This window comes from Phaethon lepturus, unplaced genomic scaffold, assembly GCF_000687285.1.
Source record: "Phaethon lepturus isolate BGI_N335 unplaced genomic scaffold, ASM68728v1 scaffold18414, whole genome shotgun sequence".
NCBI classification, from domain to species: Eukaryota; Metazoa; Chordata; class Aves; order Phaethontiformes; family Phaethontidae; genus Phaethon; species Phaethon lepturus.
In genome coordinates this window covers 3536-21249 of record NW_010537199.1, presented here as the reverse complement: position 1 = coordinate 21249, position 17714 = coordinate 3536, and the positions used below count along the sequence as shown (strand labels likewise).

General features: G+C 35.9%; 1 protein-coding gene across 1 annotated transcript in view; it reads right to left on the bottom strand.

Annotated features, from left to right (window-relative positions):
• Nucleotides 1–274: 274 nt before the first annotated feature.
• Nucleotides 275–17714, bottom strand: part of SGTB (small glutamine-rich tetratricopeptide repeat (TPR)-containing, beta) — a 20219-nt gene continuing 2779 nt past the window's right edge. The window contains exons 2-10 of the mRNA XM_010286428.1: nucleotides 15464–15567; nucleotides 14646–14715; nucleotides 10577–10676; nucleotides 8092–8196; nucleotides 5005–5143; nucleotides 4855–4917; nucleotides 2760–2797; nucleotides 2430–2513; nucleotides 275–972 (exon numbers count right to left, since the gene is read on the bottom strand). Coding sequence (XP_010284730.1) covers nucleotides 861–972; nucleotides 2430–2513; nucleotides 2760–2797; nucleotides 4855–4917; nucleotides 5005–5143; nucleotides 8092–8196; nucleotides 10577–10676; nucleotides 14646–14715; nucleotides 15464–15567 — 815 coding nt within the window. The 3' untranslated portion in view covers nucleotides 275–860. The remainder of the gene's footprint in view (nucleotides 973–2429; nucleotides 2514–2759; nucleotides 2798–4854; nucleotides 4918–5004; nucleotides 5144–8091; nucleotides 8197–10576; nucleotides 10677–14645; nucleotides 14716–15463; nucleotides 15568–17714) is intronic.

Genomic DNA, 17714 nt, shown 5'->3' with positions numbered 1-17714 from the left:
TAGAAAGAGAATCCTTCTTTCTTATACAGTTATTTTTTGATAAATTTTCAGTACTAGTTACTTGTACAGTCACAGGATCAGTTTTAGCTTATTACAGTTAAGAATTTTAAGCTTATGTTAAATACTGCATACATATGGAATGTAATACAGTTTGCCATGCCTAGGAAAACAGTGCCATAATGCTGACCTCCAGGGCTACCATCATTATTTGAGGGTATACATGACAGTAGAAAAGCTTAGAACTTAATAGTCTTTCACAAGCCAAGTTCCGTTTCAGTCATCACCCTCCCTCCTGCCGAACGAAGCTGAAAAGTATTTCATATTACTAATGACAGCTCCTCCCCAGGCTTGAAGCAACAGACTTTTCAAGCATTAGTCTGAAGTACACTCCATACTCCAACACTGATTTATGCTCATTATAAAAGAGCACATCAGATGGATCTACTGTTTAAATATTTGACAGGGAGTACTGCAATAATTTTCACCATAAGATTAACACGCCTTTTACACTAGGATTTTAGAATTAAGCTGTTACACAAGATCAGCCCACTACAAAACTCCTCCCCACTCAGTAGCCCTGGAGATCAATCTAATGCACATACCAAAAAGGATATGTACTTAGGGATTTTAATAAACCACCTATTTAGTGTATTAATTTTCAGAGGAGTAACTATACATAAACAATATGTTCCAAGTTATGTGCAGTAGATCTGTTTAACAGATTTATTCTTGTTTGCAAACACGCACAAAGAGTTTTCTGTCTTCTATTCAAGCAGAAGAGTTACAATGGTGCTTTTGCTACTAACTATGGTATGCATTTTGGGGTTATATACCATTCCAATTCACATGCCTCCTTTAAGTCAGGAATGCTCTTCAGTGCTGCCACTGAAAGATCTGCTCCGGACATGATTTCTCAGTTGCTCTATGAGCTCTGGATTCTGCTGCTGTATCTGTTGTGCAAACTGCTGCCCCCTGTGTTGAACAGTTTTAAGTCAAGAAATGAAAAAACTGACAAGCAGCATTTGTAAGGAAACAGGATATCCTAATACAACGGAAAGGTGCATTATATGAAAGTTCTATCTAAAGATAACTTGCTGTATAATCTTAATCAAGATTATCTGTATTATTACGATTTTATCCAGTTAAAGTTCAAGTCCCTCCAAACAGGATTATCCTCAGATCTTCATTTTCATTTTTCAGGACTATTATTCTACTTGGTAACATGGAAGAAAAAGTATTACCTTACTTGGTAAAACTAAAATTTAGGAACAAATCTGCTGCAGTGATTTGTTCCCTTCGTTTTTAGAGGATCTGTTCTAGTTGTTTAAGATAACTAGTCTTGTAGTTGAAGTGCAACCTTATATTAGTTTTTCTAGAAATGCAGTGTGCAGCTGCCAATGCGTACTTGTGAGCAAGACGTCATTAGTAGAAAGCAAGCATACGACTGCACCTTTATGTCTTATATGACTGAAGTAATGACAGATCCATTTCCAGAAGTGTAGCTTGAGTTAAATTAATAGGTGAGATTAGTTCCATGTGAAAGATGAGCACAACACTGATTTTCTAGAAAAAGCAAGTAAGTAAAACACATTACTTGATGAGTAGCCTGGCATGGCTTCTCTGTAACTTCTGCATTTTGCCCAAGTAACAAATTATCAAGACTCCTTTAAACCACAGTGCAGGTTGAAGGAAAGCCACCATTTCCACAGATCTAGGTGTAGCACATGTATTTTATGAAAACAGCCCTTGATTTTGTGGGGGTACGTTCCTGTCTGTGATGTGAATTATAAATTACTTCTGCCTTGAAGGTGTGAAACTTAAAAATGGCTTAAGACCTCTTTAAGCGGTCTTGCATATAAGCAAATTACATGTTTTTGTGCAGACTCTGCAGATGGATTAGCATTATTATACTCTAAAAGGCTTGGGTCCTGTTTTTTGTAAGAGCTACTCCTCATTATACTGAGTTCCGTGAAGTTTTCCTAGTCTAAATCGAGGGATGCCAGAGCAGAACTTGTTGCAACCTGTGCTAAGTAAATCTGTAGCTTTTCTAACTAGTGTCTGGGATCTTGGGTAGTAAATTTATCAAGACAATTTGAAAGCACGTGTAGGAGTACTTTAAGGTTTAAAGGAGCATTTTTAATAAGTGGCATTTAGAAAGTAAGCTAAAAGTTTGAGTATGAGAAAGCATAAGAACTAGAACATGAAACTGAGCACACAGTTTAGTCACTCCAACTGATGAAAATGTACAAAGCAAACAAAAAAGATAGTGGAAAACAAGTCTTCAAGTTCTTAGTTTTAATAATAATCAGGCATACAATGGGGAGAGGCCACAGTATTATTGGCTTGACACTATCCGTTTTAAATAGATGTTGCACAATGATACTTCTACAAATATAACAGTTAAAAACAATGCAATTCATAACACTTACGCATGGATCAGGCTGGACAAATCTGACAGGCCACCAACACCTGCAGCAGGACCACCAATGGCATTTGACATCATCCCGGACATCCTGGAACAGTTAGCACAGTGTTGGCATTGGGGTATGCAGGGACCTTTACAGTAAGCAATAAACCATAGTTCTTTTTTGAATTGCTGGGAGGAAATAAGCTGCAAGAGGAAGAACCTGCAGTTGTTTTACTTACAATAAGCAAATACAAAATTACATTTTCAGGAATACAGTACTATCCACTTTTTCTCTTACTAATTCAAACACCTGAAGACACTTGTTTCAATGGTACTCCATTTTAATACTTACAATTGTTGAACTTGAGGATTCTGCATTAAGCTTGCTGCCTAGAATAGACAATACATAGCTGAAATTATAACACATTTACTACTTAGGCATCGCTGAGGAAGAAGTGTAAAAAAAACCCCACAACAACAAAAGCACAGGCTGTATCCTGTGTTTTACTACAAAATTAAGCTAAGTTTATGCAGACAGAGCTGCATGGTTCCCAGCAAAAAGAATCATTATAGGAACATATTTCAAGGGTGGCAAGCTGAGACAATTTGTTACATGTTAGATAAAAAATGCTGGTTACAGATTCAGACATGAAAAATATGACAAGACAACATTAAACATAAAAACCCAGTAACAGAAAACTTAGAAAAAACAAACAACCTTAAGCCTTCGAAGGACAAAGGTTTTCTATTGTGGTTTTGGAGAAAGGTCTGTAGTTTGTTGATTCCCAGCCTGGATAAATCAGTTTTGCAACTACTATTACTACTGGGCATAAACTGTTAAGATTACAGCAAGAAACTACTGCAGAGTAAACTGGAGCGTGGACTTACTTTGTAGCATGGTTCTGTGGTAATATTTATCTTCTGTAGTAATTGCCTATCTTCTTACTTTGTAGTAAGCATGAGGTTACTTAAATTTCTCATTCCTACGATACCTCAAAAATTATATTGTCTTTACCAGAGTGTAAGGGTGTATATGGACTATATACTAGATACTGGATACTATAGAATAAACCAGGTGATGTTTTAAAGTTAGCAACATAATTCCTACAGAAATAAATGTCTGAATGAATACTAGACCAATAGGCACAATGCAGTATCTGCTTGTTCAAAACCATATATATACATTTTATTCATTTTATTGATCAATATATCTCCATATATATATTTCAAAAATACGTTTTCTCTAGTCTACAGTTGCATATAAAATGTCAAATTCAGGTCAATTCTATGGGTAGCATAGGATTTTTTATTTTCTTTCTTCCATCAGTAACAAGTCTGATCTAGGTTAGGGGCCCAAAATGGAGGCTAGAAGTAACTTTCTTAAGGTCAGACAGTCAATTTTCTTCCTTCAAAACAAAACAAAAAACTACACCACAGGAAAATAATTCATTTGTTCCTGGCTGAATGCCCTCTGTTCTATCCACTTGACCAGGCATCTTCTGGGACCTTTCCCCATAGTTAGCTCCATATTGAAGAGTACATCTTTGATTCTAGACAGATGCAGACTGAGTCATGTGGCCAGTGAAGTGGTACACAGGGTTCCAATGCTATTTAATCACTACAACCATCAGGGAACTTGGTCACTTCTTTCTTGCCTGTTTTCTCTATTATTTGCACCATAGTAGCAGACCAGATGTATTGAACTCTCTTGCATGCTTTGCATTTCCATATGGAAGCACTGGTTGAAATGTCCTGTCCTAATGAAGCTACCAGAGGGGCAATAAATTTTTAAATGCCTTCTCAAAGGAAGTAAGTATTTTTTGCATTCCATTCTTCAAAGTTAATACCGTTTAGCTAAGAAGACAGGCCTGGAGAAAAAAACTACTGAGGGACAAAACCACAATTTGCCATTGTACTACAAGTAAAGGAATGCACTATATGTTATTTATAGTCATTGTTTGCAGATCTCATGAAGCTTTGCACACTTAAGAATGTCAGGGATAATTTGAAAATGTAAGAAGAGAAAGGTCTCTTGGGTAGTTCTCCCCAAGCAGAGTTACTTTAGTCTTGAGTAGACTGCATCTGAATCAACTGCTATTCTCTTAAGACGTGACTTCTTTGTATTCAACTGCTATATGGAGAACAGAAAAGAAATTTTCACCATGCTGCTGACAAGTGTTTTAATATCATGCCATCTATGAACAGCATAACTAATCTATGCACATTGTTCATAAGATACAATCAATTGGAAATAAGACAGGCATTATAGGAGATCTATGCTTCACTTCTTGTTTTGAGTGTAAAATGACTTAGAAAAGTTTAAATTCAGTATAATGAAACCATTGCCATTATAATAAGCATTAAAATTCCACCTGTTATTAAACAAAAGCTGTTCTTAAAACTTCATTTTTAAAAGCAGTATAATGTAAAGCTTGAAATATACTCACCATACTAATGAAGGCAGGATTGTTTATCAAGCTTGCCATGTCAAAACTCAGTCCAGTTCCAGTCTACAAACAAATAGCAATTGAAGGTAAGTTTAACTACAAAATTCCAGTTAAAACCACTGTAAATAAATAGATACAGAGCTAACTTACAGGACTGGACACGTCTCTGAGTTTCTGTTCTGCTATTTTCAAATTTGACTTATAAGAGTCATTCTCTGGATCAAGATCCAGTGCTTTTTGGTAACTGGTAACTGCTTCTTCATATTTATTCACTGAGGTCAGAGCCAACCTAATGTGAAATAAAGAAATCTTGGGTAGAACATAAGTGACCATCAAAAGATAATGATACATTTTCTCTTCCAAGTAAAACAGTATCTCACAACTAATTTTTAGCTGGAGCACTAAGTTAAAGTAAGTTTTCCTATTGTGCTACTACTGCTTAGTGCAAGTACTTGTTTTTGCAGAAGAGATGATCCTTCAAGAGCTCATCTTGCATTGTCTGTTCCATATATATGCAAGTTTCATTAAAACCTCCTTGGCATCATCAAGTGATTTAGTCTGTATTTGAGAGCATAAGAGATCCAGCATCCATGATTTTTTGCATAAGCTCAGGAATCGCTCTGTTTCTTCCAGTCCTTTTGATCCAAGAGATTATTTAGAAGGGTACATTGGTAAGTAGGGTGAAGATACTTTTAACATGAGTTCTGCAGCATCAACAAACCAAATACTGGAACCACAAGTTTCAGCATAATAGATCTTTGTCTTAGGATCAGTGCAAGGTTCACCTTTCAGATCTTCTACTTCAACAGCTTGACAAATGGGTTACACAGGATAGTAGTAGCATCTGTAAGATGCTGGAAGAAACCCTTGTATCAGGAAAGTCTGCTTAATGTTTTGAAAATTATTCTTCTCTAGCAGCTCAGGAGAGCACAGGATAGATCTGTTACTTTTGAAACGGTATTTCTTTTTAAATTCCATTAGCTGCTACATTCCAAACATGACAGAATCACAGAGTGGTTTGGGTTGGAAGGAACCTTAAAGATCATTTAGTTCCAACCCCCCTGCCATGGGCAGGGGCTCCTTCCACTACACTAGGTTGCTCAAAGCCCCATCCAACCTGGCCTTGAACACTTCCAGTGATGAGGCAATCATCTGTCTTTGATGATTGTCCAGAAGTCCACCTGGTTGTAGTTTCAATTCTAAGTATTTTCAATTTATACTGATCACAAAGCTAAACTGATCTGTTCTGTATTTTGTGAAAGAACTGTGTAACCCACATTCAGCTATTTAGTACTCCAGTCACCCTTTGGTATGTGCTGAGCTACACAGACTGGGTTGATAAGCCTGTGCTAATGCTCACTAACAGACGTAGTCTTTTATCTCGGGCAAGAGAGCTCAGTGTGTTAGATACATCAGCGACAGTCATTACTCAGTGATGATGAACTTAATAATGGTATGAAACTCCAGGATTTTCCAGTAATGCTTCTGGATGAACCCACGCAATATTGATGTTTTCTCTCTTAACACAGTTACTGCCATAAAAAACATTCTCCCTTTTGGCCCATTAACTTGCCAAAATAGTTTCTGACCAGACAAGAAATGTAATCTGGTGTTTCTGTGATGCAATCGTGTTTTTTTACAGAGAAAGTATGTAAAATTTGGCTTCTTGGAACACAGTACAAGTCAAAATAGCAGGCAACAGTTTCTTTGCTCACAATTCCTACCCAGACAAGTACTCTCTCAGGGTCATGCTGGAAATCTCACTTTAACTGTCTACATGGCTCCCATCTCTGCTTATTTCTGTGGCACTTCTGCATCTTTCTATGACCTACAACCAGTTTCTGTCAGATCCTGCAGAAAACACAGCTTTCTTATAAGGATTTTTTGTTGAGAAGGTGGTTTCTGCACTTGGGGTTTTTTCAGTTATTTCTAAAAAAGCACTGTTTTCTCATTCAGCCTATGCCAAATGTATTATTATATCCATCTGGTAAGTTAAGCAATGGCTTGTAGCTCAAAATATATCTGCTATCAAAACAACCATACAATCAAAAAAAGAGCAGCTTGATTGCCCGAGAATGATCCACTTACATTGTGTATCAAAAGGTACACTGATCTTACACACAAAACTCTAAAATAACCTCTAATTTCCAATTAGAGATCTCAGATTGTGCTATATGAAGAAATGATCTAAAGAGGACAAAACCAATTCAACAGTCCCTAAAATGCCAAAGTGAATTAATCATCTCAAAAGTCATGCTACATTTGTTTTAGCAAAATAAACTGTATCATGGAAAGTTTTCAAGTGATAGAATGCCATCATCTTAAATAAATGCCCCCTGGCATGGTTTTGTCCCAGGCAAACAAACATTATCCCAGACAATTTTGGGGCATGGTTCAGAATTTAACACAGATCATCACAATTTAGCAATAGGCAGTTCTTGCATGTGGCCACTCCATACTGCAAACTAGATCTTAGTAACATGGACATGGGCCATTTTGTGCCAGCTGACCCAATGAACAATCTCAGGCATTTTTTAATTTACTAAGAATAGATACAACCTCAAAAGCCTTATACAGCATTCAGGTCACACCCACAACATGTTTGATTATTGAAAATGCAAAGCTACACATCTTGAAAAAATGTCCCTTCACTCAAGTAAATATCCCATTCAGAACATTCCTGACATTTTTTTCAGATAGCACTTAATCAGACCCACAGCCTAAAGAGGCTATACTGTTAATCTCTCAGACATGACTGAGAAAAACTACCAGAGAGACGTAGTTTAGTCTTGCTAAAATATCTGCTTCCAAAGAGCTATTGAACAGAAACACTAAGCCTCTGTTCCTTCTAGTATGAAGCCCCAATAATTTTAGGATTCTGTTCTCTAACAGCATCATTAGCAGATTCACTGTTCCAACTGCATAATTTTGATTACTTGTAACTAAGTAGGAGGTAGAAAAAAATAACATAATGACTTTCTAAACTAAATTTGCAAAGTTGATAAACAGAAAGAAAAAAAATTTGCGAACTGATGAAATCGTACATGAAAGTGCTGAGATCAACCACATACATAAAACTTAAAGTTGACAGCCTGATTGGGTCATATTCAGAAAATTGCTACATTTTCAGAACAGGAAGGTCAGCTAAGTAAAACAACCTTGCTCCACTTATTTCAGAAAATCTATGGCGATTTATGCTTGGGTTTTCAGTGTTTACTCAGATTTGTATTAGCTTACCCCATTCTCCCATATGCTTTGCTGTACTTTGGATCTATTGCTATGGCTCTCTCACAATCCTTTATTGCTTCACTGTACTTGTTCAGCTTACTTTGAGCAGCAGCCCTAAAAGGAAGATGGGAGAGAAGGGAGAGAGCTTTGTCAAAAATCAATAAAGAAAAAAACCCAAGCTTAGATATTCACATGTCCATGACAAACTTTAGACTTGTTTAATCTTACTGACTTTTCATTCACTGTTTAGGCAATGCCTCAGCTTTCCTCAATTAAGTAGGACAAGCAAATGTTCTGAATTAAGTACGTGTTTAAGTGCACTGCTAGACTAGGGCTTTGGAGAACACACACTAGCCTTTGAGGACACAATAAATAATTCTGAGGAACTGTTTTAGATCCTGTTTAGAGCACAGGATTATGCACAAAATAAATCATAAAACCTATTACAAGAAGTGAAACTCTTAAGTAGTAGTTTATATAACATCATTAAGATGAAGTATTTTATATAGCTGGCATTTTCCACCAAGAAGTGTGGTCTTACTGCTGCTCAAAGGAATGCTGTGATTTTTCCCTGCTCAGTTTTTTAGCAGACAACTTATGCTTGCAGATACATCAGGATAACATTTCTCAATAATCTCTGAATTGCTAAATTACAATTGCATCTCTATACCAGAAAATACTAAATGTCGTGGACATTTATACAGTAAGATTAAAGACTTGCCCAAATTAAAACCGACATTGGAACAAATTAATAATCAAAACTTCCCCAGTTTGAAAGGTGTCAAAACACTCTATCTTCCTTGATTAAAAAACTACAGCAGAAATAACAATATTTCCATTGCATAAAGCATTATTCTTTTTTATTAGGAATGCTAGATGCTACAATCACTACTATATTCAATCCTTTCTCCTGTGATAACCCCCAAATTGCATGTTTTTTTCTGACTTTGATTAAAAACTTTTCTGAATGGGACTACTTATATATTTTACATATTTAGACTGTTCTTTTTGAAATATTTAACAGTTGTCCAACTCCATAGATGCCAGTGAAGGTACATGAATAAAAGCTGGGGACAATGCTTAGTCTCTCGTGTGTTTGAACAGAACATGTTTTTTCCATATTTACAAAAAATTCATATGGCCAGTTAAAACTTTGAGGGCATCTCAGTTCTCTCATTTTCTCACTGTCGTGATTAAAAAGCAGTATTATTGCAGGCAATACATCTCCACTGCTCCCAAGCTAGCTTAAGAAAGATAAGAGTAAGGCCTATATTTATTCAAATACTGCATCACCCACAAAACTCCAAGCAACTGCATGTCTTCTTTTAAATAACTTCACATAGTACTGTGCTTACTGACATGAAGATTTATTTTGGTCCTCTCAAATACGGTATATGATGATGTAACACACAGAGTGAAGTATTTCTACTCTTGCCAATTACAGATTTGGTGCTTAAGCCATTATTCTGAGGAAACTTTCAGTGATATCTGGGAGGCTTTTGAATTTGGTCTTGTATTTCCATTTTATACCTCAAGTCATTCATGTGATCTGTTTTCTCAAGGAAAAAGGATGATTTACACTTTGAACTACCATCTTAAAGATGTAAAATATTAGCAAACTGTGTATTTCCTTTCACTTTATGCTTGCCATGAAACGCTGAATCTTTCACCTGTATTTATCACAAGGTAAACTCGAGAATAATGGAAGCACAGCTCCAAAAACAGAAAAATCCACTGGGTACGGTGCCACAACAAGTGCTTGACAGCACTTAAGTTAATATATCCTTCTGGTAACAGAGGCACTGAAGAGTGTAGAGCAGGGTGGCTTTAGAGGCAGGCTAGTTCCAGCAGGGCTCATAGAGTATATGGCCTTTGCTCCTATGCTGGTCTTCCGGGAAGTATACTGAAAGAGCATACTTCTGCTACCGGGTTAACATGCCCTTCCAGACTTCACCTGCTCCCACGTCACTATGTCTTCACTATGGTGAAGACTAGATTATACAATGAAGCTACAGCAACAGCCTTGTTATTTTTCAACAAGTCAGGCATAAAAATGCAGAGTATTTATGCAATGCTTGAAATCTCAAAAATTATGATGATGACCCCACACTGATGATATTTCTTCCAGGGAAAGTCAATACTAGGGGAGATAGAGATGGCAGCTGAGTCACTAGACCACCCGGAAAAAAGGCTCTTAATGCTCAGCACACTGGGAGTCTCAGCCTATGTTATGATTTAATATAGACAACCTAACTTAACAAAACCTGATCTCAAGTGTCACAAGTAATTTGTAAGCCCATATTACACCTTTAACTGATACAGATATGCTGAACAACGTCATGCTTGCTTTAGGATCTTTTACAAATTTAACATGATACATTTCTGAATAGTGAGGGTTTCTAGCCTCATGTTGTTTTGATCTACATCATAATTTATCTTTAAAATAATGTTAATGAACTTCGGGAATGAAAAGTACGTATTATTTTGTTTTTACCTGTTACAGTAATAGACTGCATTGTTTGGATCCAGTTCTATAGCCCTAGTATAACAATCCACTGCAGCACCATAATTTTCTTCTTTCATATGATTATTACCTGAAACAAATTATAAAAAGCTCTTAAGTAGTTAAGAGATACAGTGCTATGTATGAAAGAAATAGAGCAAACACATTATAGCATCTACATAAGGTAGTTATGACTGCACTTTTTTGAGATACACTCTTTTAAACAGAATTGGCATGGAATAATGCACATAGAAATATCTACTATATCTGCAAGGTTTATTATGTACATTGTAGTCCACTACATAAATCTTCTCCTTCTCATCTTGCTATTTCATACTTTCCAGCTAGTTTCTATTGTTAAGCAAAGGTCACTTTGTTGAGATGTGTAATTGTAATTGCAGTTCCACTCTAATGTAGTTTTATCAGCCTCAGTTAACTATCTTTGCAAGCCTCACAATCCAATACCCTATATGTTAATTCTTTTTGGTCTCCTTCTCTCACACGTCCCAACAGCTTGCTTGAAACTATCCACATAACACTGATAATCAAACAAAAGCAAAAATAAGCACATAAACACCACTTCTGTGACGCCACATACTTCATTCATTAAGATAATGAAAAGTGTGAATAGCACAGGCAATCTAAAATAATTCAGAGGTAACATTTCCCACCAACAAAGCTCAGAACTTCTACTCTATAAGGAAGTTTCATATTTCATGTTTTTTAATGAAGTGAAAAAACTAGAGAAATACAACTTCTCTATAGAAAGAAAATTCTGGAGTAAGGTCTTTCAAAACAAAAGATACCTTACGCATTCTTGGCAGTCCTGGTAGTTTCTTTCTTTCCCGGTGACAGAATAGTAGAGAAAAAGTCCTAGTTCTGAGTGCCCAAGCATGAGTTGTCCCTGGTCCTGCAAGTACAGATCTTTGGCCTGCTAGATCCTACAGAAGCCTTGGTTTCCCAGAAATGTCAAGAAATTTTCAGGAAAATTATAGACTTACACTGACTTTCTTGTATTTTGGCAAAGTATCTCAATCCTCTCTCAAAATAAGCGCAAGAAGGGATAGATCAACATGTTACTACAGATGTAGGTAACTGCATAAACAAAGGCTGGAAAAGTTCAGTCAGTGCAACATTTTATCTCTGATAGAAAGTAAAAGACTGTGGAGCAAGCAGTTCTAGGTGCCTGTACTAACTGAAAACAACTATACTTGCATTTATTTGTGAACATGAGAGCTTCATAAACAAAACCAGATTTAAGTAACTAAATATCATTAAGGTAGTACAAAATCACCTCTTCCCAGCAGTGATATACTAGACTGTAATCATAGTCAGTAACTGCTGCCAGTTTGCTGCTGCAAACTGAAACTGTAATTGCATGTATACCTTCAAAATACACACAGAATGTAACCATACCTGTCTCATTTCTACAGGCCCACCATCTTACACCTGTCCTTTGATCTAAGGTAAAGGTCTGTACACTAAAACCTGTGGTCAGATAGAAGACTTGCAAGTTAGCTGCACACAATGAGATTGTAGCAGTTAACATTTCTCTAAACAAAACTGCCATCAATGACTATCAAAGTTGGAATTTCTGATACTGCTCTGAACTAAAGATGACCTGGGGTACAGAGTTATGTTGAAACTAGTATCAGTGTGTACCTTTCTTGCTCTCTCGCTCCAACTCAAAATCAGTTAAAGGAAAACAGAAAAACAGCTAGACCTACTATTTCTGTTGAGATTAAGCAATTCAGGTCAAAAGAAAAAGCAACTGTAATATCTTATCTTAATGCCAGACAAAAATTCTTAAGACAAAAAACAAGACCACAAATGGCTATACTTTTGAATGTGTGTCCTCTATAACAAAAATACTACCTCTTGTTATAATTTATGCTGTGGTAATACCCAGATCTTTTTAGGATCAAGCCACTGTTACACTATACAACCCTGCACATCATCTGTGCTCTTACATAGCTCATATTAAGCCAAAGTGTCAAGTGATATACAAGGGTAGGCAAGTAAATATTTAAATTCAAATATTTACTAGTCTGGAGGGTATATTACTTCCTGGTTTTATAACCACCAAGAAAGAAAGCTCAGCTACGTGATTTTGTTTTGCCATTCATTAGCCAGTTTCTACAGTTACTAGGTCTGGTTTGAGAGCAGAGTAGGAGCAGGCTGGTGGCCATGAAGGTGTGGGAAATTACTCGATTGGTAGGGGCATACAGAGAGAAATGAGGAAATGACAGAGTTATAGAATTACAGTATTACAGAAGATATGGGTCAAATGGACTTCCCCAAGTTATCCAATTTATCTCCCTAACTCAGGGCAGAAAATATTCATAAATGAAAAGCATGACAGTGGTAACAGATAATACATGTGTGAAAATGAGGAGGATCAATATGACAGAGCAGCATTAGAAAACAGTACAGGAAGTTTTAATTTTATTATGGGAAATTAACCAGAGGCATTTCAGATGTTTAGATCTAATTTTTTTCAGTAGAGACATGGAATTGCTTTAGTAACACCACACAAAGACTAACATATAGCACAGTTTTCCTCACACATTTCCTCAGTCTGTTTCACAAATCCCTGTGGGCTGACAGATGACAAGACAGAAGTCACAGATATAAAACAGGCATTGCTATCACACCCACACCTGGAAAATGCTGGACATCCCTACAGTCCAATAACCATACTACAGGTATTCTTCACTTTCCATGAGCTGGCAGTAACAGACAGAAAAATGAAAAGCCAGCATGCACAGCAGGTATGTTACAACTTAGAAACTAATTTTCACTTGTGACCTAACCTTGTTTGAGCTCTTACCCTTAGAATTAAACAGCTAATGAGCAACTTCAAAAATTAGGAAAACTCACTTTCCAAGTCAGTAATGAACTCCATTCATGATTACAGATTACCAGTTCTAAGACAAGACAGACACGGAAATAATTCTCAAAAACAGTAGAACTTTTTCCATATAATTATCCTGAAATTTTTGAGAGGATTATATCTGCCTTGCAATTAGAAACCTCCTTGTTTTTTCTATAAACATGTATCTGACATATCTGATAGAGATATGACATATCTATATGTCATATAGATATATATCTATATGACATATATATATGTGTATCTATATATCTACATAGAGATATATATGACATATAAATATGCCATGCATGACATATCTATATATCTCATATAGATATGTCATATATAGATATATCTATATATACAACAATACAGACAACATATCTATATGACATATAGCTATGTTGTCTGTCAGACACATAGCTGAAATATTTGAAAACTCAACAGGTCATTAAAAAATGTAATTTATACAGCATCAATCCCTCTGATGACAATTCATATCAATTAGCAGTGCTACATGCTGCCTTTTTTTCCCCTCTTTTTTTTTGGATGGAAATGAAATGCATTCCTCCTTAGGTAGCATTAGTGAAGACTTCTATGGTACAGCTGCTTTTCCTCATGTAACAGCAATAACATCTATCAAAGGGAAATTAAACAACTGGCTTTCCTGTGATTTTTATAGAGCACACAAATTATTTCACATATGTGAAATAGTAACACTAATAATTCACAAGAATTTTTCCATTGGCTTCAGCTGGATCAGCTTTTTACCAATGTTTTAGTATTCAGCTAGCACATAATCCTTGACATCACATAACCTTTTCAATATAAAGTAGAAACTTACATAGAAATTCAATGGACAGACAGAGAAATCTACAAAATACCAAACAATAACTGTTCATTCTTTAAAGCTTCTACTACTCAGGAATGTTACCCAGGACTTCATGTGTTATCTGTTAGTTTTTAAGCAATCTCTGTGCCAGGGAGAGAATAGACTGTATTTTCTTAAACCCCAGATGGAGCAAATCACTTAGCCCTCTTACAACATACCAACCACCAGAGAATATATAAGCTTAAGTTTTTGTGTGGGGCGTGTGTTGCCCAGCTGCTATACTATCACTATCCATGATAACCCAAAAATCTTAACAAAAGCCCTAGATGTTCATTCCTATGTTTATTACAAACCTTCATCCTTCAGTTGGTCAGCCTTTTCAACATCCTCTGGTAATGAATCTGAGAGAGGCAGCAAGTCATTCTGTATGTAAACAAACCAAGATTTTTTTTATTAAAAAGTAAGCCCTGTTTTATTAAAACTTCCTTCATCCTGGGCAGCAACCAGACCTTCTGTAGTGCACAAGAAATATGAAAGAACTAAACAACACTAAAGTATGCTTAGAAGAGAAAGACTGCTTGCTTTCTAGTGCTAAAAAAAACTGGCTCACCACCCATTTTAAGGAAGTCAAGGGGAAGATTGCTGATATATCTCTACAGTCTTGGTCTTCTTACTTCTGACTCTCCTATTTGCCATCCTGGTGGTTGCTGTGCTTGTTGACTAGGGATCCCAGATAACACACATAATTAGTACACATTTTTGAAGTTCTCATTTTAAGGTTAGTGTTCATGGACTTGTTTTTAAAACTGAACAACTAAATTATTTCCAGAAGGGAGCAAGAAGCATCAGCAAACTGCTAATGACCTCAAGCACTTTGCAGACATTTATCTCTGGGAATTGCAAAAAGCTTAACTGAATGATAAAATCCTTCAAGTGAGCATCAGACATCCACTGTTCAGTAATTTTCTATATGGAATTGTTCTTGTCTAGCTGAAATGAATTCCTCCCACTGTCCCAAAAGATTCTCATTCTGCTAGCTTTTATGGAAATTTCACAAGTTTTCCGTAAGTTTCCACATTGTTTTGACCTATACAGCACTTTAAGGTTGTGTATACAATATGAAATAGCACATATTGGCAGAGTAACTGTAAAATCAAAGTTAAATTCTTACCTTGTGAAAAGAATTTGTGAACATTTCTATCAAATGCTGTGGAGGTGCAAGATGAGTATCTTCCAGGTTAATTTTAAACACAGTCTCCAGACACTGAATTGCAACTTACAAGAGAAAAAATAAAAAATGTAAGTCAACAGTTTCTCAATAGAAGTGTAATTTCACTAATTTATTGATAAAGCTGTGATTCACTTTCTTAGTCAGATAGTAAAAGCAGCTCTTTGGAACATTACCATAAAATAAAGGGAGGCTACCTGATCCTCATAGAATTGACATGCTTAAATATAGTATAAGCTATACAGAATCCATACACAGATTGGCCATTATTCTTAAACCAATTTAAACCTTTTATTTCAATTCTATCAATCACTTAATGCCTTTTTAAAAAATAATGTGGGAATATGAGAATATGAGCATTTTACAAAAGTACCACAATTCATAATACAACTATGCAAGTGTCACACACCCCACTTCAAAACACCCTAACTGCCATATACTTGTGTGGCATAATAGAACCCTGGAATCATAGAATAGTTTGGGTTGGAAGGGACCTTTGAAGGCCATCTAGTCCAACCCCCCTGCAATGAGCAGGGACATCTTCAACAAGATCAGGTTGCTCAGAGCCCCAGCAATAGTTGGAAGAAAAAGTCTAATCTTTACTGTAAAGAATAAATGCAAGATAATCATTACTCTTATCTTTTTTGAACAAAATATATTCATTTGAAGATACTGTTTATAATAAAATGCTTCATTAATCACAAGCCTTTATCCTATAAAAAAAAATTTGCAGTATTCTTTCACATGTTCTGTTGTGTAAGGATTAAATGGCCCTCTCAAACCTGCAATAATGCAACTACACATACAATAAGCAATTCTAAAAAAAGTAGAGCCAAATACCTAAATTAAGTTTTAAATGTCCTCACATATTTTTAGTCAAGAGAAGATCAATGACAATTACTATATAAAATTCTCTCTATATATTTATTCTGTTAATTATAGTACGTTGAGTTACATCACTATTTTCCCTATCATCTTGAGAATCTAGCAGAATGTTTTTATTAAGGTAGATCACCTAAACATTTTAGACTGAAAATCAAGGAGGAACAAAGAAGAATCTTTGTAAAGTCTAGTTTGAACAGAAAAAATGTCTGTTTTAACTTGAACTATAGATAACCAGGAGTAGCTGAATTCAAATTAAGTATCAGTAAAAACTGAGTCTTAGAATTCAAATTGGAATTTCAGTCCAATATTTATATAGTAAATATAATTTGAATTCTTATTTGCATTATAATGAACCTGAACACTGACACAAAATTAAAAAAGTAAAATTACTGAAAATTAACAACAGTAAGGCCAGTTTGAGGAGCCTATTTTCTACGGCACAGCTGGGAGAAAGGGGGAAAAATTAGACTTGTAAAATAAGTAGTAAAACTTGGAAGAGATCTAATTTTTTCCTTATATGACCTAATCAGAAGCCACTTACCATGGTGTACTTACCAATTTTCCCCTCAAACTTATTTTCACGTAAAGGCATTCCCTTTTCTGAATGCCTTACCTCATTTACAGTTTTGCATATATTTAAAATACAACCCCCTCCTTTATCTTTCTCAAGGCTGTGACACCAACTCTCTATCATACCGGAAATTTTGGCAAAGTGCAGCAGTGCCAATTATACTTACACAAAATAATCCTGATTATAGTATTATTACTAGTAAGCATTTCCATGAAGCAATCAGTTGTTACAGTGAACTCCCACATTTCTGCTTTACCTGAAACATGGAATTTAAAATCCTTATAATCTATCTATCACAGGTATAACAAAATCAGAGGCTCTTATGGGGTGAATCCATAGTTTAGAGTAATAGCCACTGGTTAACGTGCAAGCCAACAATAGAAACCTGTGTAAAAATAAACATAGCCAAAGCAGAAACTTTTCCAAATCAGAAGATGTATTAAGCTGTGACAAGACCAAAAACTACCCTGTTTTAACGTGACATAAAAACCTGACTCTAGTAAAGTCAAAGGAGTGAAGACTTGTTTTTGCTGGAAAGTATCTCAGGAGACTGGACAGCCAGCATCTCGCTATTGCATTATCAAAGTGAGGGACTGTCGCAAGCTCGATATCTCAGTAAGTTGCAAAAGACTTGCTGCACCGTGCCAAAGTTATCTGCTCTCTCCCTACTCCCTCCAACATCACAGACACATTCAGGGCCTAGGCAGTTGCTGAAGCTTGTACTGACCACCCTGCAAA